Below are 26,169 nucleotides of genomic sequence, written 5' to 3'. Positions count from 1 at the left end.
TGAATTGTTATCTTGCATTTTATCAGCATTTAGCTTTCTAAGCTTACTTAAGGTAATTTTAAATCTATAGATTTGCCACTGTTACAGTGAGTTCACAATGGTCATTTTAATTTTGTTTTAGTTATGCTTAGCATGGTGATATTGGAGGAGTAGCGACTGGAGACAATCTGCTGCACTCTGATACTTCGGCAAGACAAATCACTAACATCTAGCAGCAAGAAAAGGCGTGTTCTTCATGACAAAATGACAGCAAGAGAACACAGCCCCCGCCATGGTGCAAAATCCCGCACTGTGCAACGGGCCTCCACTATTGACATTGCCTCTGACATGCTAGGTCTGTCTCTGGCAGGTAAACACTTTTGCATCACCTGGTGCCCACTTGTTCCTTTCAAACATACTTACATTATTATTTTTTTCAAATATTTTTGTTGTTTTTTGGAAGTTTTAAACATTCTTGTTTATCCTCAGTGCATGCGATGGAGGGATTATCCTGAAATTCAAATACCAATAGGCTACCTTTTAAAAACTAATTTTGCCCTATTTTCTAGGCAAGGAACTTGAAGTGGTGATGGGGAGGAAAAGGCTAGATTAGGTTAGATCTTCCATGATCATTGGACAAGCCAAAGGAAAACAAAGCTTCAGAACAAGGGTCAGAGATGGAGAGGATGGGAGGACGAGAGGAAGTGTGCATACGTCTGTGTGAACTGTCTGGGTAACCCCCACTTTAGGCATTGGGTAAAATCCTCAAAAGCATCTAAGTGACCTAAGGCCTGGATGACACTTGAATGTGATCCCAATATAACTATGTTGGTTAGGGATGTAATATTTTTAACTGATATGATTATATTGGTACAAGCCCTAATGTGGATGCAGTTAACAATTATAAAGATGCCTTATAGTGGTATAGCTGATTCCTGTTTCTGTAAGGGGATAGTTATACTGGTATAAGCACATTCATACCTGTGTAACTGCTTCCACCCTAGGGGAGTTATACCATTTTAACTGACGCTAGGTCTACACTACCCGCCTGAATCGGCGGGTAGAAATAGACCTCTCGGGGATCGATTTATCGTGTCCCGTCGGGACGCGACAATCGATCCCCAAATCGACGCTCTTACTCCACCAGCGGAGGTGGGAGTAAGCGCCGTCGACAGGAAGCCGCAGAGGTCGATTTTGCTGCCGTCCCAACAGCGGGGTAAGTCGGCTGCGATACGTCGAATTCAGATACGCTATTCACGTAGCTGAATTTGCGTATCTTAAATCGACCCCCCCCGTAGTGTAGATGTAGCCTGTGTCTGTATCTTTAAAATGGTTCCACTTTCTAGTATAGACAAGGCTTAATCGCATTGATTTAGGTGCCTTTCAATGAGATTTAGGACTCTAAGTATTTGTTGCTTTTGAAAATGGGACTTAGGCTCCTAAATCACGTAGGCACTTAAAAAATCCCATAACCATTGCCTTAAATTTTTTTAATCCAATGGCTTTGTAGGTCTTGAAGATGAAACATGTAAATATTTTTAAATAGTTTTTCAAGATTCATTGAATTAAAAAGAAGTCACATAAAACGTTCTGTAGATTTAACTTCTTCCCTAAAATGTTTCCCCTCTCTAACTGTAACTTCAATTCAAGAATTGCATGAGAACAATGGAGAGTTAATCTTTTACTAATTTTTCTGCTCTACAGGAAACATCCAGGATCCAGATGAGCCAATTTTAGAATTCAGCTTAGGTCGGTAGTTTTTATGACTCTTTAAAACCATTTCTGGTTTTCATGGGATCTGCTGTTGAATATTTTTTTACCATTGTTGATATGGAAAGGGCTACCATATAAATAAGTGTTGAGAGGGATATGCACTTGCATTTGTATGGAGCTTTCCCTGCTTTCTGTAAAAGGGTCTTGACAGATAGCATGGTAGGCTGTAGTGAACCAACTATGCTATACTTTTGAAAGTCTATAGATTAAAACTTCTTCTGTACTTTTAGATTTAATGAGTTTGAGATTGAGATTGTCGCTTCAGTCTCAATTTGTTTGCACTATGAATCTTTAAGAAAATTGCACACCTGCATAAATGGATGAGGAATATTTTAGGCTAGAATGTTTTCCAGTGGTTATCCACTGCCAATTATACATCCTTTCCCATAGTCACTTGGTTAATATGGGTCCCAGAAGTGTCCTGATTTCTAACATGGTTAAAAATGTGGCTGGGTGAATGACTTTAGGCAAGTCATTTTGACCTCTTTGTGCATCAGTTAACCTGGCTGGAAACTAGAAGAAACGCAGCTTCCCAATGAAAATTCAAAAGTTCCATTTGTGGAGCACATTCCTGGCTGAGTAACTAATTTACAAAAGTTTGAAAGCTTTATGATCTGACAGTGGTCTTTAAATGAACATTGGAAACCAGTGATAGGTATGTTTAATACTGGATCTGAATCCTGCGTTGTCATTAATCAGAATTTGAATTACTTATTTTTTTATGGTTTCAGCTACTGTCTGCCAGGTGAGCAAAGAAAATAAAAAAGTATTCAGCACTGCAATACAGTAACTCCTCACTTAACATTGTAGTTTTGTTCCTGAAAAATGCAATTTTAAGTGAAATGATGTTAAGCGAATCCAATTTCCCCATAAGAATGAATGTAAATGGGTGGGGGTTAGGTTCCAGGGACATTTTTTTTTTTTGCCATATAGTACAGTACAGTACTATAGTTGGGAGGTGCCCCCGCTTTACCCCACACAGGCACAACCCACTGGCACTGGAGACAATGAGGCAGGCAAGGAGACTGAAGGTGCTGTAGGCTAGGAGAAGCACGGTGTGCAGCAGCAGCGGCAGCTTCCCCTACTCTGCAAGCAGCAGGGGCAGGGGGCTCAACCCTCGGCCCGCCCACGCCACCCCTACCCCCAAGCTCCCACCCTTAACCCACCTCTTCTCCCCCCCCTGCTTCCCCCTTTACTCTGCATGCCGGGTCCTCACTCTTCCCCTCTCCCTCCACTGCCTCCTGCCCACTGCAATCAGTTGGCTTGCGGTGTTCAGGAGGGAGGGGGGAGGAGCGAGGCCACGGCATGCAGGCTCCTCCTCCCTTCTCTGCCTCCTGAACACCGCAAGCCAGCTGATTGCCGCGGGCGGGAGGAGGGGGAAGGCCCTGATCCATGGGGTCTGCCGGTGGGCACGAGGTGCTGGGGTGTGTGTGCATAGGGAAGCTGATAGGGGGCTGCCAGCTGTGGATAAAGCAGGCAGCAAAGTGATGTTATAGTGAAGCATTGCACAACTTTAAATGGAGCATGATCTGTAATTGAGCAGGGATGTAAGATCGAAACAACATTAAGCGAGAGGATGTTAAGTGGGGAGTTACTGTACTATTTAGGTTACATCAAGATTTTGCCTAGCACAGACAAATTTTAGAGTTAATGCTATACATCTAGTCCACCAAGCTTCAGTCATAACTTGGACCATAGTGGGGGAAGATCTAGGTATAATGATACATGCAGTGTTTTTGTAGCTGTGTTGGTCCCAAGATATTAGAGAGACAAGGTGAGTGAGATAATATCTCTTCGTGGACCAGCTTCTGTTGGTGAGAGAGACAAGCTTTTGAACTCACACAGTGCTCTTCTTCAGATCCTTCAAGTGTAAGCTTGAAAGCTTGTCTCTCTCACCAATAGAAGTTGGTACAGAAAAAGATATTACCTCATCACTTTGTGTCTCTAGGCATAAAGATGGCATTACAACTGGAGATAACATGGATTTTCAGCTGTAATACCAAAGTTCTGTTTAGCTCTTTGTATGGAAGGCAATCACATACAATTTTTTTGGAAGGAGATTCCTCTTCCATTTCCCCCTCTACAGTAGTTAAAATAATGAAAGGACAATAATTTTTTTAGCGGAAATAAAGTGCCCTCTTGTTTTGATGGACCATCTACTTCTGTTTACAGTGCAGACACGTGGTTGGTATTCAAGCACTCCCAATGATATCCTTGAGAAGATACTATTGAGCAAAGAGTTCAGCAGACTGCAGGCTTATTTCATGCACACCATGCCCATGAGCTTTCCACTGGAGACATACCCCCTTGCGCTATTATGAACCGTTGTCCCTCAGGGGAAGGGCAGGGAAGGGTGATGTTTGCACCACCAACCTCCCACAATGGTTCTTCTGGGAGAGAGTAATTTTAAATTGCAGCTGGGACCCACAGTATGTTCCAGTTTTGTGCATGTTATATCGTTTTTGTGTGTAAAAATACCCACATTTGCATATGCATAGTGGGTAATTGCAAATCTGACTACCTGATCTCTGTGTGCAATTGTTGTTTGCATGCACAAACGTGAGTATTCTACCTATGCACAAAATAGAAGCATACTGAAAATTTGGCCCTTCATTGCTTGCCCACTCTTTGTATTATACATGTTTATGAGAACTGTAGAATTTTGGACAATGTCAGAAAGACCATGACTCTAAAAATTATATTCTTAAACCTCTAAAGTTTGCAGTGAGTTGCTCACACCATCGCTAGATCGAAAACCAAATACTTTTGTCGCAGTAAGTGTCACTACACCTCCTCAGGCATTCTGGACAAAGCATGCACAGACAGAGATTATTGAGGTAAGTAGTGGTGTATTGTTGCTCTTGATTTAAGGTTGAAGCTAATATAAGGAACATTTTTTTCAACATATATCACACTGCATTAATATTATCTCTTTTTTGTTTATGATTGTAGGGAACAAATAATCCTATCTTTCTAAGCAGTATTGCCTTTTTTCAAGACTCTCTTATCAATCAAATGACTCAAATCAAACTTTCTGTGTACGACGTCAAAGATAGATCTCAGGGAACAGTAAGTGCACTTGCATGTTCCTTCATAATCCTTCTGTCATTTCTGTTGCTCTAAATTAAACCAAAGCTCTGGATTTTCACCTCATGTATGATGAAACCTGTTTTTACATTAGGGCCCCCTGCAAAGCTCTTAATTTGGTGTGTCCTACACATTTAAAGGCTAAAATATGTCCTACACATTTAAAGTGAAAGGTGCCATCTTTGTGTTCTATTCCTTTATGGTACTCTGTTCTAATTAGAATGATAAAATTAGAATGATAAAATCTCTCTTGGCCTCAAATTAGAGTTGTGTGAAATTTAAAAAAAAAAAAGTGTTTTGAGGGGTTTTATGTGAAAATGTTTGCAGTTTGGCTGTGCGTAATTCCACAAACCCCAAATTTTGCTCCATAGTAATTTTTTTCTTTACAATTGTTCATTGAAAGCAAGTGAAAAACCTAAGAATCTGCATGCAAAGATATTTTCCCTCAAAAATTGGGCCCTATCTTAGCAAAATGTTTCTCAAAAATGAGCCCACTTTCAAGTTCTTGATGAAAACCGGGGGAGGGGGGAACTCTATGATTTTTGAGTAATTTTTAATTTCAGTATGAATGTTGTGCACCCTCTGTTTCAAAAACACTTAGCACTGCCACTTTATCATTGCTTAGCAGCATATGGATTTCCACCACATCAAAATCCCTGCAACCTTCTGACACCTCTGTCTTGCTTTTAAAAAATTCCTGAATTGAAAAATAGAAGGTTGTTTCTGAAGCAAAAATGCCAGAAGATTCATTCAGGAAAGCAACTGTGCAATCTGCTTTCTGACATATGGATACTCTGCATCAGCCCTTGAATTTATATGCCTGAGGCATTAGACTCATTCTCTGTTCTAACGTCACCTCAGTAAAGGACAGCCTGAAGTGAATGTTATGATTGATACTCACCCTCTGACATGTGTGTTACCCACCAACAAACCAAAGTCCAAGAAAAACTAATAACTTCGACCCAGCTCATCCTCTTCTGGAGAAAAATGAGCAAGAGAAAGTTCTGGAGAAGGGAATCACTGAAATTCTCCCCACCCCCGGGGTTGCCCCATTGAGAGAGTGGGGTTTGCTTCCCCACAGAAAAACCCATAGATTCAGACGTCTCCTTCACTCTACAGGTGGCCAAAGTGAGAGGCCCTGACCAATTCAGGGCCCCCTCAGGAGCGCTGGAAACTGTAGAAATGGGAGGCCACTGGCACCAGACCTGTGGCCCGCCCCCTGCTCTTCTTCTCCCCCCAGAGTTCCCGCCCACTGGGTAGGCCAAAAGCCAGAGCCACGTCATGGTAAGAGCCGCCCAAGGAACCTCAGCTGCTGTGGGAAGCCCTGGACCCTTCAACTGCCCTGGGCAGAGGGGCAGGATGCCTGAGAGCAGCCCCCAGCCCATGTCTCCGCACCCCTGGGCATGCTGCCCGGGGCAGATGGGGGGGTCTGGGGCTCCCTACAGTGGCCTGGGATCCCTGGGAAGCTGACCAGGTGCTGAACGGGCCGCTAAAAGTCCAGTTGGTGGTGCAGCAGGGCTATGGCAGGCTCCCGGCCTCGCGTGGCTCCTGGAAGTGATCGCCATGTCCCTGCAGCTCCTAGGCACAGGGGTGGCCAGGGAGGTCAGGAACCATGGCCAAAGGGAGCTGCAGGGGTGGCGCCTGCAGGCACGGGCAGTGTGCAGAGCCCCTGACCCCTCTGCCTAGGAGCTAGACATGTCGCCACTTCCGGGAGCTGCCTGAGGTCAGCGCCACCCAGCTGGAGCCCGCACCCCAACCCCCTCCCACCTCCCAACCCCCTGACCCAGCCCTGAGCCCCCTCCTGCACCCAAACTACTTCCCAGATTCTGCACCCCGATCCCTCTTCTGCACCTCAACCCCCAGCCCCAGGTTGGAACCCCCTCCTGCATCTTAACTCCCTCCCAGAGCCCACACCCCGTACCCCCTCCCACACCCCAGGCCCCTGCCCCAGGTCGGAACCCCTTCCTGCACCTCAAACCCCTCATCCCCGGCCCCACCCCAGAGCCCTCAGCCCTTCCCGCACTCCAACACCCTGCCCCAGCCCAGAGCCCCCTCCCACACCCCAAACACCTTATTCTGGCCCCACCCCAGAGCCCTCACCCTTTCCCACACCCCAGTTCCCTCCCCCAGCTCGGTGAAAGTGAGTGAGGGTGGGGTAGAGCGAGCCACAGAGGGAGGGGGAGTGGAGTGAGTGAGGGTGGGGACTCAGAGAAGGGGCAAGGCAGACAGGGGGCGGGGCAAGGGTGTTGGGTTTTCCTCAGTTAAAAAGTTGGCAAGCCTAGCCTCGTGGCAAGGGGATATTAAGGCCCATCTGAGCGCGCCCCCCCCCCACTGGGAAGGTGATCAGCTCCCACGCCGCGAAATGCAGCCCCTGCTGCCACTGCTCTGCACCTACCTGAAGCTACTATGCCTATGTTAAAAAGTGGGCGGGGCATGGCCTCCTGCTCCTCACAGTTCTGGTGCCCCGAGTCCCTGTGGTGTAGGGGACCCAAATGTTCTTTGTGACCAGGGCCTCACTAAATCTTAATCTGTCTCTGTCTGCACTAGCTCTGGCCCCATTGCCTGTTCTCCCATGACTCCCTGGCACTGTGGCTCCATCAGGGTCTCCCATGACTCCCCCCATCTGTGGCTGTTTCAGAATCTCAGTGGGGAGGCTGTGCAGAATAGATGACACAGTCTGAGGTTGTAGAATCCTTGGGAGTCAATAGGAGGATGATACGTTTCTCTGGTCATTCTGAGTCCTACCCAATCCTCTGTTTTGCCCATAAGCCTTTAGAGTAGAGGGCACAATCAGGACCTTCATTATTCTTGCCTAGAAGGAAATACTGAGCTTGTTCTCGGACCCATTAATATAGAGAGTGACGGTCACCCCCATTGCTCTTCCATGCAAGACTGCACCATTTCCATGCCCTTTGGATTGGCTTGTATGTGTTGGGAGAGTCCTTTCCCTCAAGCCCAGTGAAAGCAAAGGTCTTATTTTCCTCAAGGGAAAAATCCCCAAGGTAGTGGGGGGGTTTTTTTGTTTGTTTTTTTGGGCTTTCTGGGCCTGGTTGGGTAGTTTATTTATATTTGTTGTTCGTAATAGTATTTTGTTCTTAAATATTTATTTATAATTGTAGTGTTTAATCATTGTACACAACTTGTGCTTATGGACAGGTGCTTTATGAATTGAAATTTCTACACTAATAATGTTCCTCTTTTCAGATGTATTTATTGGGTTCTGGAATGTTCACTGTAAAGGAATTACTTCAGGAGAAGAACCATAGATTGCATTTAACACTAAGGTTTGTAATGCAGTTTCAGTCCATCAGAAACTAACATTCCTAACACTGTGATTAGTAGGGCCGGGAGCATGTTGTGAAAATTGTTTTTGATTTTTAATTTTAAATAAGCGTTCAAAGTTCAAGGGCTCTACTAATGAAAATCAGTTATTGGGTGACGTTTAAAACATGTAGAACATAGGAACCTTTTCAAATATTGGGATAGACTTTTGGTGGCAAAGCATGCAGGGAACAAGGAATGAGAACGCTGTAATTGTTTGTTGGGAGTTGTCTTTAATTCTGCAAGTTGAAAGTGTACCTACAAGTACAATTTCTTTTCTCTTTGTGTATTTCATCAAATTGCCTTGGCATGAAGGGTGTGTGTGTGTACAGCACACAGTACACACACACTGGCAAAACTGGTTACTCTTAACTATACTGATATATAAGGCGTGTGAGAGTGAGTGAAACAGACAGAGGAGACCCTGGAAAACCAGAAGCTTTTCTTATTTACATTGGATATCTTAGCTACTGAGCTCTGTGTAAGCTTGAAAGTGTGTCTTTCTCACCAACAGAAATTGGTCCAATAAAAGATATTACCTCACCCACCATGTCTCTCTACTTATCTATGTAAGGTGTTTATATGGTCTCCATTTCTGTAGCATCTGAGCATCTCACAGACTTTAGTGTGTTTGTCCTTAAACACTCTAGCTATAGGAAGAACCAGTCTCAAAACAGAGCAGATATCTTTAATATTATTTAAAAAATAATTTACTGGGTGGATTAATGTTGAAAAGCTTCAGGGGAGGAGAGTGTCTTGTGGGGATGGTAACTTGGTGCCAAAGAACAGGGATACAGTCCCACCCTTAGGGGTCAGCTTGGAGGTATGAAATCAAGTGTGGGAGAAGTTAGGAAGTTTGTGCAGAGTGAGGGGAGCAGGAAGAGATTAGGAGGAACTGAGCTCAAACGTGTAACTGTGGGTGGCAATGCTAGAGAGGCATTGGTAAGAATCTTGAACGTGATGTGAAAGGTGAAGGGAAATCAGTGAAGGGATCTTTGTAGGGGATTAGCATGGTCAGAGAGACTGGAGAGGAAGATGATTGCAGCAACAGCATATTGAATTCCCTGAAGGAATTGGTGGGAGAAGCATAGAGGAGGTTGTATTAGTGAAGGTAAGAGATGACCAAGGCATGGACAAGGCTTTTGATGGTAGAGACAAAAGGGGGAGGACTGATCCCCCCCCCCCCGATATGTTATAAAGGAAAAATTGACTGGATTTGGCAACAGAGGATGTGCTGGGGCGCGTAGTAATGAGCGGAGTCAGAAAAGAGACAGACTGTAACAAAATAGGCTATTTATCCACAGCTATGGAGAAGAGATGGTTTGGGGCAGGGGAAGCTGGTGGCAGACTTTCTAGCATTCTACGTGGCCTGTATCATGAGTAATCAATCGATTAGGTGTTCTTCTCTCATTATTGAGTAGGAAACGAAACTATTATAAAATATTTTTTGATATCAAGTGCAGTATGATTGATTGGGAGGGGGTGGGTGGGTGTGAAACTCTCTTCCCCTTATCACATTGCTCTTCACAAATGTAACTAGAATGCAGAGCAACATCTGCTCAATCTTTTCCTTTTCAAAACTTGATTCCACACGTGCCGTGCTGTATGTGTGTCTAGATCTGTTCTTGCAGTCTCTTGTGTGCTTTTTTCATTTACTCTCCAGCACTGTTTGTAACAGCTATTTGTTTGAATCACCATTACACATTGTTAAATGCAAACAATAACTTTAAAATATCATTAAGAATCTAAAACTGACAAAATGAAGACTATTCCTTGTTAAGGATGCTGCTGTCCCCTTAACTCTCTCCCATTTAGCACCACATATGATACAATATATAAGATCATATACAGCTAGCAGACCAATCTTTACAGAATGAGATGAATGTCTTCCTATTGGTGTCATTTAATATCTGGCATGTAAAATCGGTTAATTTGTATCTCCATGTTATAAGCTTCCTAATTTTAAATGTTCATTAAATTCACAGATCAGTATATTGTGTGTAGTAGTAATTGGTCTCCTATTGACAAACAGATCCCTCTCTAAAAAAATAACTTGTTTGTTGCAGGTCTGCTGAAAGTGATCGTGTAGGTAACATCACAGTTATAGGATGGCAAATGGAAGAAAAAACGGACCAAAAGCCTCCTGTAACAAGGTCTCCTGACACCATTAATGGGAGGGTGAGCGTGAACATTATATCAGCCTCAGATAGATACAGGATTACTGAAGACAATGTTATAGATAATGTTATAGTCTGCAAATTGCCTCCCCCTCTACCCAATCACTTACTAATTCTGCTTAGTACTTATAGTCCTTTATATTTTCAATGTACTGTACAAATATTAGCTGGTTAATCTGTAACAAACAGTTCAGTGTTGAAATACTTGGGGCACAGCCTGTGATGTACAGTTTTTTGTAATGCTGAGAGTTCTTGAAGATGGTGGGATGGAAACTTGTCTGTGGTAATAGACAGGGCTCTTATTCTATCTTCCCTTAATTACACTGGCTTGTATTGCTGCATGCCCTTAAAAAAAACCCAACAACACAAAAACCACTACCTACTACTGTGCATGATGCATGTCTATGGGAAGTAGCTGATTTCAAAAGAAATTCACTGATGTCCATTTGTGAATCTGAAGGCAGTACCAAGCAAATGCTTAAACTAGATTATTAGAAACTATCAGTGAAAATGGAAGTTCAAGAAGGACAGCTTGTGAAGTAGAAATACGATCAGATAGTTTAAAAGAACAGACCACACTATATCTGAAATCTGGATCTTTTCTGATAGTAACAAGCAGTGTTCTCTAGAGCAGATATTTATAGTTGCCTGCCTGCTTAGGGAACAAGTTTAGTGTTGCAGACTCTGTATTGTGAATACATCTGAAGTCATATAATCTGTATACCTGTGGTATGTTCAGAATGTGGATTATCATCATCATTTATTGGGCCAGGTCCTCAACTGGGCAGTAAATTGATGTAGACTATAGAGCTATGCTAATTTACAGCAGCTGAGGACCTGGCCCATAATTTTTACAGCACTCAGAAGTGTGCTAGGTGCTTTGCAGTACAAATAAAAAGTAGGTCCCTTATCGGAAGATCTGATCATTAGATGTTTTTAGTATTTCAGTTTGCAGTCAGGATAGTGATTGTCCCTGATAAACATGTTTGGAATATGTATTTTAAACATTCCCTGTTTTGAATATTATCTTCATGTCTCACCAGTTTAGCTTGACTTGGTGTTGAGGTTTTACATTGTACAGACTTTACTATTTGTGTCTTTTAGACTGTACTGCCAGTTGATGAAAGTTTAACAGAATCTTTAGGAATCAGATCCAAATATGCTTCGTTACGGAAAGATGTGTTACTAAAATCCGGTAAGCAGCTAACTGGGCAGATATTGATAGCGCACCTACTACCAGATTAATATCTTTGCTCTGTGTGTATTGACAGTTCTTACTATATTTAGCGTGTTTACATTATCAGTGACAGCTAATCTCTTTTTGCCTCCATCATAGCCCCAGTTCAGCAAAGCACTCAAGCGTGTGTTTGAAGTTGAATAGGGATTGGTTGCTGAATTGAGACCCATAAGAATAATTTATTTTGCCACCTGCACTACAGCACTTTGTAGTACAAACAATACTTTATGAAGTAAAATATCTTACAGGTTGTTTACCATTACATTCATCTACCATGGCCTCTCCTATAGACTTATGTATTAGGAGAAAAAAATTCAATATGTGAAGAATTTAAAAAAAATGAATTGTTCCTTTTTTCCTTTAAAATATTTTGAATACCTTTTGGATTTGGGTTTTTTTCTTTGACAGTGAGTAGAAAGCTCCTTCCTATAAAAATGGCATTTGGAAAAGCTAGATAGGTGAATGACTTAAATTGGATTTTTACAAGCAGCCAATATTGAATCTAGTCAATGTAGCTTAATGTAATGGGTGAGGGGAGACTTTGTAAATGCTGAACTCAAACCACACATTTACATAAAGTGGTTTTAATATTTTAGTGTTTGGTGGTGCCATTTGTCGGATGTATCGTTTCCCCACAACTGATGGGAACCACCTGAGAATTTTGGAGCAGATGGCTGAGAGTGTACTGTCACTGAACATCCCCAGACAGTTTGTGAAGCTGCTTCTTGAAGAAGATGCAGCCAGGTAAGGGTGAACAAATTTTCATGTGTTTATAATACAGCAGTGATGTGCATCCTTTGCTGAGCTGGCAGAGAACAAATTGTTACAACAAAGAGACTGCAGCAGAAATAGTGACTGCAGCAACTTGGTCGCTGCCCTCTTATTGTTAACAAAGTCAATGCCTTCATGTCACCACTAGATTGGCCATGAACTGTATCTTGCACAGGCCTGATGCTCCTCTCCCTTTGGAGTGTCTTACACTGCTTTAACTCGGTTGGGCCAGATTCTCAGCAGGCGTAAATCAGCAGAGCTCTGTGGAAGTCAAATGGAGCAGTGACGTTTTACAACAGGTCAGGGACTGACTCATTGACTTAAACCCTTGATTTACACCTGTGTCTATGCAGAGGAAGGTCTAGCCCACAGAGTAACTTAGTGTGGTCAGGATAAATGTAAAGTGATAACAGAAGTGGTATTGTGGAGATTGCGTTATTCAGATGATGTGCCGTTCTATAAAAAGCATCTTTAAATACTGAGGTAAATTTTTAATGATAAGTGTTCGTAACTACCTTTAGTATTTTGGTGCAGCAAGAATTATTTAGTCCAATTGAAAGATAAAAGGCTGCACAATATGATGGGTCTGTGGGTGTTCCTAAGTCATATGTGCCAGCTAGGACAGCTGTACCTGAGGCACTTGGATACTGCAATGACGAGTGGGATATGAATGCCTAGATAGAGGGAGGGCTTGTTATCTCCTACTCGGGGGGGTTCCCGGGAGGCCTCTGCCAGTGGAGGCTACCCAACTGTTGCACTGTATAGTGCATCTTCCAGGTATCTGGCCACGAGTCTTTAGGTGCACAAGGAGTGTGGGTGGGGCCCGTAAGTAGTTACTGTGTTGTTGGCAGCTAGCATTCTTTGTGCCCCGTAACAGGAGACGTTAATAGCTATCTCTTTTTATAACGGTTGAGGATATTAAAATTTCACAGAGTAGTATGAAAAGAGTAAAGGGATGCATCTATCCTGGCTGATGTTCTGTCTGCCACAGGCTAAATGACTTTAGTAAGAATGTTGCTGGCTAAGGGTATGTCTACACTGCAGTTGGACACCTGCAGCTGGCCTGTGTTCACTGACTCAGGCCTTGTGGGTTTTGGGCTAAGGGGCTGTTTAATTGCAGTGTAGCTGTTCAGGCTCAGGCTGGAACCCAGACTCTTGGACTCTGCTCAGTGGCCTTTAGATCAGTGGTTCTTAACCAGGGGTCCAAGGCCCCCATCAGGGGGGCTGCCAGGTAGGGCCGGCATTAGACTTGCTGGGGCCCAGGGCAGAAAGCCAGCGCCCAACCTCATGAGGCTGAAGTCCAGGGCCCTGAGCCCCACCACCCGGGGCTGAAGCCAAAGCCTGAGCAATGCAGCTTTGCGGGCATGGGGCACCAGCCAATTGCTTTTCTTGCTACCCCCTAATGCCAGTCCTAGCTTTCATATGCAGAAAACCATTTGTGGCACTGGTGGGCCATGGAGTTTTTATAGCATGTTGGTGGGGCCTCAGAAAGAAAAAGGTTGAGAACTCCTGCTTTTGACCCTTTAGATGGACATGGTAAAGAACCTAAATGTAACCCTAAATGTAACAGCAGAGAATTAGAATGAACAGGACAAGCTACTCCTTGATATTAGTTTTTAGTCAGTGGAATTCACTCAATCATTAGCTAGAAAATCTCACCACTCAAGGGTACTTTCTGTAAATGAAGTTCTATTAATGTTCTGACCAATTTTGGTTTCATAACAAATACCAGTAATACAAGCTTTTAAATACTGAACTGTATTGCTTAGAGGTGAAAATGACTTTCTGTAATTTAGAAAAATGGGCCCCTAGATGAAAGGCATTGGGATATCTTTTTACTCTCCATTAAGGTATGCAGAATATCAGATGGAAGTTCTTTCTTATTTTCATCCAGTATCTTCTATACTGTTAAATTAATAAACAATTCTCTTTAAGATGAATTTTTGTCTGAATTTTTTTGCAGAATGAAAACCTACAGTGATGCATATTTTTAATGTATATTTTATTTTCTGTATTATAATCTGGGTTGAAAACTTTAATAGTATGTACTCCCAGGATATGTTAGATCTACTCAGGTATTCCTCTCTACTCTCTCTGTACTGAAACCTTGAGAAATACTATGCAGCTTTAGGTGGCACGCCAGTATAATCACTCCTGTCTACCATTAAGATGACAGCTTAAAATGCACTTGGGTGATCTTGATTTCTGCTTGGGGAGAGGGCCTTGATCCCTGGAATGCCCCCTGGTGGACCGTTGCAACATTACTATTCTGCCTCAGTTTCTGCTAGTGGGATTTCAGTAAGTCCAGTGAGGCTTGTGTGTGTTGAGCAGTGCCTCTGTGGGGATCTAATTTATTTAACACAAAGGAGAACATTATACAGATAGGCCTCCACTCCAGCATCACTAGCAGGAGGGAGAGAAGGCTGAGTTAACTTTGGTCCATCAATCTCACTTATGTCCACACCCCTTACCAGCGAAGGCCCTCTTGACCTGGAATACCTCTTCTGGAGTCAGGGCTCTTGTGATTATCTGGGAAAGAGTCTCTCCTCTTGGGTTAAAGTGCCCACAGAAGTCAAATCATGATCTTCCTCAGAACAGCATGTCACTGCTCTGATCTGTGGCTTCTGCTGATGAAGTCCTTCTATGGGGGCCAGGTTCCGCTGACACTTTGCATTCGTAGCTTCTCCCTTTCAGAGCCTCTCCTACCTAAGAGCATTCTTCCTTAGTTTCCTTTCCTAATGATCGCCCTCACCAGGTTTCCCCCCAACAAGCCCTTTCCTTGGGAGCCTTCTCTTTCTGTAATCTGGGGACTGTTCCTTTCCCCAGGAGCCTGTTTTCTAGCCTCCCTCCCCACTGGGAGTAGCTTCCTTTTATCATGCGTGGGTGTTTCCCTGCATAATTAACTGCCTCCCACTTACTCAGTGAGTTAAGTCTTCCCAGGTGAACCTGAGTGGCCTCATTCTCCCTTATGGAGCCTGTCAGAGGTGGACTGAGTCCATGACCCTAGACTCAAACAGCTAAATTGTTCCAAATCGACGGGCCCTGATAATCTCCATCCAATAATGTTAACAGAACTAGCATGTGAAATTGAAAGTCCAAGAGCAAAGACTATTAATGAATCCATAAATTGTGGGGTCATAGCCTATGACTGGAGAATTGCAAATATAGTACCTATATTTAAGAAAGAGAAAAAAAGTGATCTAGGAAACTACAGGCCCATTAGTTTGACCTCAATTGTATGTAATTGTATCATATATCTTTAATATTAAGATCTGCACGCATATATATATATATAAAATGAGTTTAGTGGGTTCCTAGTGAGGCCTAGCATAGGTTTAAGGCTTTTGATTGATACTGAGCAATAATTTTTTGCTGGCATTTTTAGTTTTTACACCTGAATTTGACTTGCTATAGACCAGACTTTCTGTAGGCTTTTTGGGGACTATTTGAAAGAGAGAGTAGCTAAGGACATAGGGGTAAACAGAAATTGGAATAAAATATTACATGGTTTTATAAAAGGTAGATCGTGGTAGGCCTGGTCTCTTTCTTTGAGAAGATAACTGATGAAACAAAGGAAATGCAATAGATTTAATCTACGTGGATTTCAGTAAAGTATTTGATACAGTTCCACAAGAGAAATTGTTGGTTAAATTGGAGATGATGGGGATTAATACAGGAATCGAAAGATGGGTAAGGAACTGGTTAAAGGGGAGACTTCAATGGATCATGCTGAAGGGTGAACTGTCAGGCTGGAGGGAGGTTACTAGTGGAGTACCTCAAGGATCGGTCATGGGAGCCAATTTTATTTAATATTTTCATTAATGACCTTATCACAAAAAGTGGGAGTAACAAAAATTGTGGATGATGCAAAGTTGGGAGGTATTACCAATACAGAGGAGGACCAGTATATCATACAAAAAGATTTGGACAATCTTGAAAAATTTAATAATGCAAAGTGCAAGGTCATGCACTTAGGGACTAACAACAAGAGTTTTTGCTATAAATTGGGGTTGTATCAGTTGGAAGCAACAGAGGTGGAGAAAGACCTGAGTGTATTGGTTGATCACAGAATGGCTATGAGATGCCAACGTGATGCAGTCATGGAAAAGGCTATTGGAATCCTAGGATGCATGAGCTAGATTATTACCCTAGAGATGGGGGAAATATTATCACCATTATACAAGGCATTGGTGAGATCTCATCTGGAATACTGTGTGCAAATCTGGTCTCCCATGTTTAAGAAAGATGAATTCAAACTGGAACAGGTGCAGAGAGGGGCTACTAGGATGATCAGAGGACTAAAGAACCTACCTTATGGGAGGAGACTTAAAGAGCTTGGCTTGTTTAGCCTAACAAAATGAAGGAGGAGGGGAGATATGATTGCTCTCTATAAATACATCAGAGACCTAAACATCATGGAGGGAGAGGAATTATTTAAGTTAAGAGCTAATGTTGGCACAAGAACAAATGCATATAAACTGGCCAGCAATAAGTTTAGGTTTGAAATTAGATGGTTTCTAACCAGAAGATTAGCGAAGTTCTGGAACAGCTTTCTAACAGGAGTAGATGATGTAAAAAACGTAACTTGTTTTAAGACTGAGTTTGAAAAGTTTGCTGGAGAGGATGGTATGATGAGATTGCCTACAATGGCAATGGCCTATCCATGACTGCTATTAGCAAATATCTTCAATGGCCGAAGATGGGACACAAGAGTGGGACGGCTCTGAGTTATCAAAGAGAATCCTTTCCCAGATGTCTGGCTGGTGTCTCACCCACATGTTCAGGGTTTAACTGATTGCCATATTTGGGGTCAGGAAGGAACTGTTCACCAGGTCAGAGTGGCAGAGACCCTAGGGTTTTTTGTTTTTGTTTTTGCCTTCCTCTGCAGCATGGGGCACAGGTCACTTGCGGGTTTGAACTAGAGTAAATGGTGGATTTGAGGACTTAATTAACTCATCCACAGGTTATGAGCCTACTGCAGTACCAGGGCCAGCTCCAGGCACCAGCGCAGGAAGCAGGTGCTTGGGGCGGCCAATGGAAAGGGGCGGCATGTCCAGGTCTTCGGCGGCAATTCAGCGGCGGGTCCCTCAGTCCCTCTTGGAGGGAAGGACCATCCGCTGAATTGCCGTTGAAGAATGAAGCGGCGCGGTAGAGCTGCCGCCGATCGCGGCCTTATCTCCCCCTCTCCCCGCCCCCCGCCGCTTGGCGTGGCAAAAAAGCTGGAGCTGGCCCTGTGCAGTACTGAGTGGGTGAGGTTCTGTGGCCTGCAATGTGCACGAGGTCAAATTAGGTGACCATGATGTTCCCTTCTGTCCTTAAAATCTGTGTGTGTCTGAGACCCCTTCAGAGGGGCAGCTGCCTGCTGATGGTGCCACTCATGTAAAGTTCTTCTGCACAAGAGCTCTGTGTGAAGAGTAACAAGATGCATATAGCCAGGGGGATATGTCTACCTAACATTTATACTACACTCCATGGTATGTCCATGTCGGCATGGTACATCTAACTAAAGGATGTGATGGATTCCACCTCACTTGAAGTCTTTAAACCATGGGCTTGCTGCAGGAATCAGTGAATGAAATTATATGGCCTGTTATGCAGAAGGATGTGACTAGATGATCATGACGGTTCCTTCTGGTCTCAAAATCTATGAATCATTGGTAGATACTACACCTCTACCCCGATATAACGCTGTCCTCGGGAGCCAAAAAATCTTACCGCGTTATAGGTGAAACCACGTTATATCGAACTTGCTTTGATCTGCCGGAGTGCGCAGCCCCGCCCCCCTGGAGCACTGCTTTACCGTGTTATATCTGAATTTGTGTTATATCAGGTCGTGTTATATTGGGGTAGAGGTGTATATGTTGCCTGTTGGGAGTCAACACGTTGGATTACTGTGGAATGGACAAACTTGCTTAATTTTGATAATGTGCTAAAATACTATATAATTAATAGAGAATTATTCTTTCAATTCCACAAATGGACTCTCAAGTTATACACAGATAATTGGTAAAAATTATGGATCGGGGATCTTGAGAGAGCAAACAAAAGGAGCTGCTAGATTTGATTCCTTTGCCTGCTATTCCAAATTTGTGTTTAAGATGACTAGAGCCCTGCGCAGATACAAAAATCTCGATCCGCATCTGCAAGAATCAACTGGTATCCAACCCTTGATGTGCACTCTGTCTTTTATCTGTGTCTGCATCTGCACCACACCTGCAGGGAGAGAGAGAGAGAGAGAGTGTGTGTGTGTGTGTGTGTGTGTGTGTGTGTGTGTACACACGATATATAGGATCTCAAAGGCAGGGAAGCAGCTGTCTGCAGCTCATAGCCTATGAGGCTGCTTCCCCACCTTCAAGAGTTTATATTCCCTCTCCAACCCCCGCATTCAGATAAAGGGGAGGTGATCCCTGCAGACAGTTGCTTCTCTGTATGGAGAGGGAAGAGAAAATATAGGATTTGGAAGGCAGGGAAGCAGCCTAATAGGCTATGAGCTGCTCCCCATCACAGTGCACTGGTGGATTCAGGGCATAGACATGGTCCCACCTCCTTCTCCACTTATCCTTATTCCTGGGGGGAGCAGAAGCAAGCAGTTCCCGTTCTTCCCAGAGCACAGAGACTGTGCAGCCACATGAAGAGGGGAGGGTTCTTGCTCACCCCCGTCTGGCCACATAGGGGGCCACTTGGGATCTATCCCTTATTGAAAACTCTGGATAAATGGAGGGAAAGAAAGTAGGCTCCTTAATTTTGCCCATTCTGGTGTATTGGGAGGTACGTTTTGAAACATTCCCTTGTACCTGGAACTCTTCTCACGGAATTCAGAATGCGTTGCCTGAGGAGTCCGTTGTGTGACATCACTTGCATTTTTTCTTCTTGCTCAGCTGTACAACTGAGTTGAAAACATTTTTCTTTCTTCTTGTAGGGTTTGTGAACTAGAAGAGCTGGGAGAGCTGTCTCCCTGTTGGGAGAGCCTTCGTCGACAAATAGTTACTCAGTACCAAACAATTATACTGACTTATCAGGAAAACCTAACTGACTTGCATCAATACAAAGGTCAGCAAGATTTATTTTCAGTAATAATAGATAATATGTTTCAGTTATGCTTCTTATTTTCCTTTTAAATAAAGATTCAGAACCAAAAAGGTGGTTTTAGTCTTCGTTTGGTAGGAAAAATCAACAGACAAAATATTTTTACTCTCTTCTAAAGTTTTATAGTGATTGTACAAAGAAGCTAATTTATAAATATCATAGTCATTGTGCAACTTAACATACAAAAGAGGAGATAATGAGTGAGGTCTGGAAAAGAAAAAGTAATCTGCAATTTCCTTAAAAATGAATTGAATTAAATTAAATTGTTCTTGTTATTTTATTATTAATTTTATCACCTGATAAATTCTCTTTTGTGGGTTTCCATTAGCATTACTTTCCTCTAAATTTCATGTAATTAATGATAAGTAATATATATGCTTAATGATAAGCAATAAAATATATTACTTCTGGGGGAATTCTGTGCCTCTGTGCGCACGCAGAATCATGTCCCCCACAGATTTCTTTGCGTCCCTGCAGAAAAATGACTTCTGACGGGGAAGCAAAGGGAAGCCGCAAGAGTGGTCATGCCTCCCTCCCCAGCAGTATGGGCACATTGTTTCAGGCTCCCGGAGCAGCTGGTGGGGAGGTAAATCACTGCGAGGGGGCAGGGGGCCTGGGAATGCCCTGGCTGGTGGCTTCTACCATGCACTGGGCACAGCTGCTAGTGCCAGCTGGACTGGGGGCAGGGGAGGACGGGACTTACTCTTCTCCTGCAGGGAGTGGCCAGGGCCGGGGCAAGGTCAGAACCAGCCCCAGAAATCTCTCCCGGCTGCAGGAAGCTCCACCCACCTCACCCCCTGCACTTGAACCCTCACCCCAAGGAGCCCCACCTGTTTGCATCTGAACCACCTTGATGAGCCCCCTACACCCGGACCACCACTCCACTGAGCCCCAACCAGCTGCACCCAGATCCCCACCCCACCGAGCCCCACTGCCCAAGCACCCAGACCCCCCTGCTGAGCCCCCACCACCTTCACCTGGACTCCCGCAGTGTCCCATTGCCCCTGCACCCAGACCCCCCCAACAAGCCCCTGTCCATCCAGATCCCAGACACACCCAGAGTGGCCACTGAGCCACCCACACCCAGATTGCCTCACACAGAACCCTCTTATGCACACCTGGATCCCCACACACTAAGCTCCTCCACACTTGGATTCTGCCAGGCTGAGCCTGCCTGCCTACACCTGATGTACCTGGTGCAGAGATGCAGGGCCCCAGGCTATTTCTGGAGCAGGCCCAGCCCTTGCACTCACTGCCGAGTCTGTGTCCTGGGCAGTAGAGGAGGGCTGCAGGGCGATTTCCCACCTCTGTGCAGCCAGTGGCCTGGAGCCTGTACATTTATTTGTTCATAAATAAAATGTGCAAAATTTTAAAATATTATGTGTAGAATTTGTATTTTTTGGCATAGAATTTTTAATATTTTGGCCCCGAGTTCCCTCAGGAGTAATATATAGATATATATAAACTGACAATACAAAGTCTGGTGTGCTGATTCAGCTTAATAATAATAATAAACAGGAACTAACTTTCTGTAGGTAAAGACCTGTCTTCAGAAATCCCAAATACATTCTGATTCTTTATATTAATAATCATTTTAGAATTTTTTAATATAATCTTATACATATAATATTATTATATGATCTAGGTTTTAGCTTTTATTCCAAGAATCCCCAAATCTTTGTTTGATAGATTCTCAGTGTTTTTTCCTCCTATACTTAGCTCTCTCTAAAGTATTATGGGAAGTATTTGATTCCTGTGTTTTGTTATTTTTAAGGAATGTGTATGTGTTTGTGTGTGTAATTATTTCAAAATCTTAATAAAACTAAATGGGAAATAAGGCAGTTTATAACCGACTGAGTTATGCACAAATGGGGGAATGATGCAACTTTATTTACCCTAATATTAGTCCAGCTTTTCATTCAGAATGGGGGAAATAATTGGGTGTATTTTGTTCACTCTTATACTTTTCTTACTATTATGTATTCATGTCAGGCCATATTATACCCTTGTTCTACATCCATAACTCCTGTTGACATCCGTGGAGAAGGCTGGGGGTTCATTCATAGTTCAAGGTGCTGTTTTAACATACAGTGTCTTCACTCATAATGAAATTCCCCTCTGTACAGAGGGCCAGCATAAAGGTCTAGGCATCACATAAGTCCTATTTTGATGGGTTAAGAGGGACTTGCTGTAAGTGGTATGTAGGCTTTGTGCTGGCCTCCCTGCACAGGAGAAGAATTTCTCCCTGAAAGCACAGAACAGCTGTGACCACGGGAGGAAGGATGATTTTCATGCGATACGCAGGTTCAAAAGACACTGACCAGTCAATGAGAATAAAGCCAAATCCTGGGAAAGTAGAACAGAAAGTTTCAGTGTACACAATGTGTAAAGTTTGCAGCATGCATCCCACCTCAGATTGTTAGAAAGGCAGGCATGTGTAGGTGACAGCATATTACAATATTAATTATTGAGCACAAAACTGGTATTGGTCTGTGCATAATGGATCATTGGGATCCACAGGGCAATTATCTGTGGTAGACGTTAAATTCACCTGTAGCTTTGACACTGTTGCATATTTACCTTTTTTGTCTAAGGCCTTGATCCAGCAAAGCACGTAAGCACATGATAAATGTTCTAGTGAAGTCAGTGGGACTTTTCCCATGCTTAAAGTCAAGTATGTGCTTAGGTGCTTTGCTGGATTGATTCCAGGGATCCACAACAGTAAGAGAAAATAATAATAATACTAAAATATAAACTTATTTTGCTAGTCATTTAGACACCAATTCTGCAAGGGACTTAAGCATGTGTTTAAAGCTTCCTGAATTGGGGCCTAAGTGCATATCTAACTCCAGCTCATTCTTCTTAGATTAGTATTTGGACTCCACCAGATCCAGTGGCTAGGGATGATATTTATTACTAATAAATAAAGTAATCCAGTAATTGTATAGGGACCTGGAATACCTCAACTGTAAACATCCTCCAGTTTAGTTATATTTTCCCATACTATACAACGTATAAATTACTCAAAATTGGAGTGGAAGTGAGTATAGGGATCCTAACAAATGAATTCTCATAGGCTGGTGAGATGGAGTGCACTAGAAGAATTGCTTGTCTGCTTAGTGCTGTCATAAATGTTCTTCTGGTAGGGATTGATTTCTTCACCCCCTGCAGTCAGAAGATTTTTAGTATTTCTTTTAAAAGAATACGTTCTCCAGGTTCTTGCACTGTTTTCTTGTACGCTCTTTCAGCACTGTGTACAGAGAGAACATGTGCCATCAAAATACAATGAAAATAATGTATTTGACTATGCATTGGTTTGTGTTTTAATAGGCATTTTCCCCCAGTATTACGGATTCTTCTCATACCAGAGGGTTGGTCACAGGGTTTTGAAAGTGGATTTTAAATTAAGCCTATGTTGCCCCTTGACTTTTGTGATCATACAGTTTGGCCCCACCTGGCCAATGAGTGCCAGAGACTCCAAGCGGGGAGGAGCCTACCTGGTGCCCTCAGTGGGTATCTCCCTTCCTCGCTGCTGGGGCTGGTCCCCCTTTGATGCTGGCACCATCCAGTTCCCCCAGCCGTTTAGGCAGGTGAGTGACACTTGTTGCTAACAGCATGTGCTTTGCAGATAGACTTGCCGACTAGCAGACTTTTAGTTGTAAGTCATACTTTCTGTCAGTATTACTTCCCACCTAATGTGCAACAAGTGTTGAAAGTAACCCCAATCCACATTTGTTGGTATTTTAAGACTGGAAGTTGGTCATGGTTTTATAGGGCAAATATAGAATAAATATTTTTCTGTTACATTTCTCAGGCCCTTCGTTTAAAGCAAGTAGCTTGAAAGCTGATAAAAAATTGGAATTCGTGCCCACAAATTTACACATACAAAGAATGAGAGTCCAGGATGATGCAGGATCAGGTACATCTCTCTCTCGTGTGTGCGTGTGTGTGTGTGTGTGTGTGTAAATATATATATATATACACACATTCTTCTCTTTTTTGGGTTTCCACCATCCAGAGCTAAGTTTCCCCCAAACCAGTGTGTAGCTTCTGTGCAGTACTAATAATATTTAACATTTTAATTGCAGCTACCATCCTTATATCTCAAAGCACTTTACTAAAGTAGAGTAAGTATCATTACCCTAGTTTTATAGATGGCAAAACCAAATGGCAGATCAGCTTGTCCAAGGTCATGTAGCACATCAGCATCAGAGCTAGGGAACAGAACCCAAGTCTCCCACCTTCCATCCCTGTGCTGTATCTACTGGATTAATCTGCTGGATCCCCTTTGGTTTTAGGAGCCACCAGGATCTTTTCTGGTTGGCATGACATCAGAGGCCCTCCCTGTTGTTGCTTTTTTTTTTAGATTAATTTAATTGTGAGGGGCCATCATGTGTGCTGCACTTTAGATGTGTAAAAAGACATTAACTTGTTTAGGTTGAGCTTGCTTCTTTGTAAAAGACCTAATTTTCTCCTTTCATTTAATATTCAGCCCCATCCACCTGTCGACCCTAGCTGCCTTGTGTATCCTTCAGATAGGGGGGATGATAGGCTGAGGTATCAAGGTTAATCTTCCTTCATCTCCAGACATGGGAATATTGTCTTTGTAGGTCTTCCAGAACAAGAAACAGGGGTCCAGGTTTCAAACAGGGGTCTTTTACTTTGTAGCACATGGCAGCTTCTCACCACTAATGCAGTTCCAAACTTTTTAACACTCAACATTGTTCTGAAGACTTCAGTCTCTGGCAGGACTATTTGAGAAATTACCTTTCAGTAGTTTGAATTTCCACAGATTCAACCAAAGTAAAGATGGTGAACTTTTATCTGTAAGCACTTTTTGTCCATCCAGATCAGAATTATGACATAGTAACCATAGGAGCACCCGCAGCTCACTGTCAAGGCTTTAAATCGGGGGGTCTACGGAAAAAGCTGCATAAATTTGAAGAGGCAAAGAAACAGTAAGTAGAAGAGATATTATAAACTCATATTATAAACTCATCAAAATCTCCAGGCTTTGCAAAATCATCACATTCCATGTTTTTGTTGCACCTCCATTTGGAAGTTCTGCCAAATACTATGAAGATTATGCTATGCTTTTTTCAAAGAGGGAGAAGAGAAAAAACAGTTTTTCCACTGTTTTTTGTTTACTGCTAGTTCCTTTTCAAATTACTTTTTGGGAATATTTAATATTACGGGACAGTTGTTAAACTAGCTAAACTGAACAACTTAAGTGTTGAATTGGATTTAATTGAGTTTAAGTTCTGTCTAGTTGTGGAGGTAGAAAATATCATTGGAATCTCTTTAAGTATGTTACATTTGATACTTTCACTCCCTTTAGCTTGCTTCCTCGGCACATCTGGGAAGCATTTTCCAGATCAGTCAAAGTAAATTTTGTCTTGGGCTATATCCTTATTTGTGACTGTGGTTAACTGAAGAACTGAGATTAGCATTACTCTAATTTACCTTCTGAAGTCAGATAGAAATTGGCTAAAGTAATTTCTTAGACTCTATCTCTTACTAATTTCCTAAAACTACAACATGCTTAGACACCCATTCTACGCTGGAGTCATCCACCTCTGGTCCTTCCCCAGAGCTTCAGAACTCTATGCAAAGACAGATCAGTTGACTTGTTCTACCCTTCCTAAGAGGCAGCAGCAGTTCCTCAAATGCAAGTTTCTTATTAACAACTTGGATTTAGTTATAGGGCCAGTTGCTCCAGGTTTCTCTATATTGCCCCAGGTATTTTGCTGCTGTGTAGTTACTAATTGTTCTCCATCCATATTAAAATAAAAATATTAGGCCAGAGTGTGCCCCCTAGATGCATGCCTAGAGAGGGACCCTCTGTACACTGATCTCCCCTTTCTAACCTGCAGGAGGAATAATTCACCTCTGTGGTACTATGCCCCCTGCTCCTGATCACACCGTGGCTTCCCGGGGGGGTTAGCCATTCACACTGCAGGCTGAGGCAGAAATTGAGAAGGCCAGGTGCACTGAAGGGGAAGGCACACGCAGTTTCCCTTCAGGCTTCAAGGGGTATCTCTGCTCCACAGCAGGAAGCATGCCCTTGCAGCCAGGTGACAGACCTGTGCCAGTTCTGCTTGGGCTAGCACTTTAGAAATAGAGGTGTGGATGTTGCAGCATAGACAGTGGCACAGGCTAGCCACCTGAATAAAAGGACTTAGGGGGTGGGGCAGTTAGACCATGTCATTGCCAGTGCCCACACTGCTATTTTTAGCCTGCTACCTTGAGTAGAACTAGCATGTGTCTTTTCTACCGAGGCTGGGAGGCACACTCTCAGCTGCAATGTAGACATACCCAAGGAGCTTACAAGAGAAAGATAATATGACTCTGGGCTGCATTATCTTTACTGTAGAACCCCGCTTGGGGGGGCTACAGGAGCAGCTGCAGCCAAGGGGAGACTTTTGCAGCCTGCCTCGGGGTCAGAGATGGTGGGAAGGCACAGAGAGAGGGGATGATCTGGACACCAACCTCACTCAATTCAGTATTTTTGGAGGCTACTGAACTGTACCATCAGTGGCACTAATTTTGGTAATGGATAGGGCTACTAGCAGTGCCAGTTGAAACCTTAGAGTCAGACTAGTACATGTAATGGTACAGTATTGAGACCAGTACTAACAACTGCCTCCTATAATTGCATCTGACATACAAGATGTTCCAGGATGGGATTAGCAAAGACTATAAATCCAATAGGTTAGGCTGAACTTTTTGTTGTTGATA

General features: G+C 43.1%; 1 protein-coding gene across 42 annotated transcripts in view; it reads left to right on the top strand.

Annotated features, from left to right (window-relative positions):
• Nucleotides 1-26,169, top strand: part of INPP4A (inositol polyphosphate-4-phosphatase type I A) — a 192,388-nt gene that overhangs the window by 112,244 nt on the left and 53,975 nt on the right. For 27 of the 42 annotated variants that reach the window (XM_024104416.3, XM_024104415.3, XM_024104411.3 and 24 more), the window contains 11 exons: nt 122-349; nt 1,684-1,728; nt 4,471-4,589; nt 4,705-4,821; nt 8,044-8,123; nt 10,227-10,338; nt 11,442-11,532; nt 12,171-12,318; nt 19,265-19,395; nt 23,246-23,350; nt 24,281-24,389. In XM_024104416.3, the coding sequence (XP_023960184.1) occupies nt 244-349; nt 1,684-1,728; nt 4,471-4,589; nt 4,705-4,821; nt 8,044-8,123; nt 10,227-10,338; nt 11,442-11,532; nt 12,171-12,318; nt 19,265-19,395; nt 23,246-23,350; nt 24,281-24,389 (1,163 nt within the window). In that variant the 5' untranslated portion in view covers nt 122-243. The remainder of the gene's footprint in view (nt 1-121; nt 350-1,683; nt 1,729-4,470; nt 4,590-4,704; nt 4,822-8,043; nt 8,124-10,226; nt 10,339-11,441; nt 11,533-12,170; nt 12,319-19,264; nt 19,396-23,245; nt 23,351-24,280; nt 24,390-26,169) is intronic. The other 15 variants (XM_065591531.1, XM_065591528.1, XM_065591506.1 and 12 more) reach the window with 1 other exon arrangement.

The sequence above is a fragment of the Chrysemys picta genome, chromosome 1, assembly GCF_011386835.1.
Source record: "Chrysemys picta bellii isolate R12L10 chromosome 1, ASM1138683v2, whole genome shotgun sequence".
In the NCBI taxonomy this organism is placed as follows: Eukaryota; Metazoa; Chordata; order Testudines; family Emydidae; genus Chrysemys; species Chrysemys picta.
The sequence above is the reverse complement of the archived record's forward strand: the minus strand, read 5'-3'. Positions and strand labels throughout refer to the sequence as shown.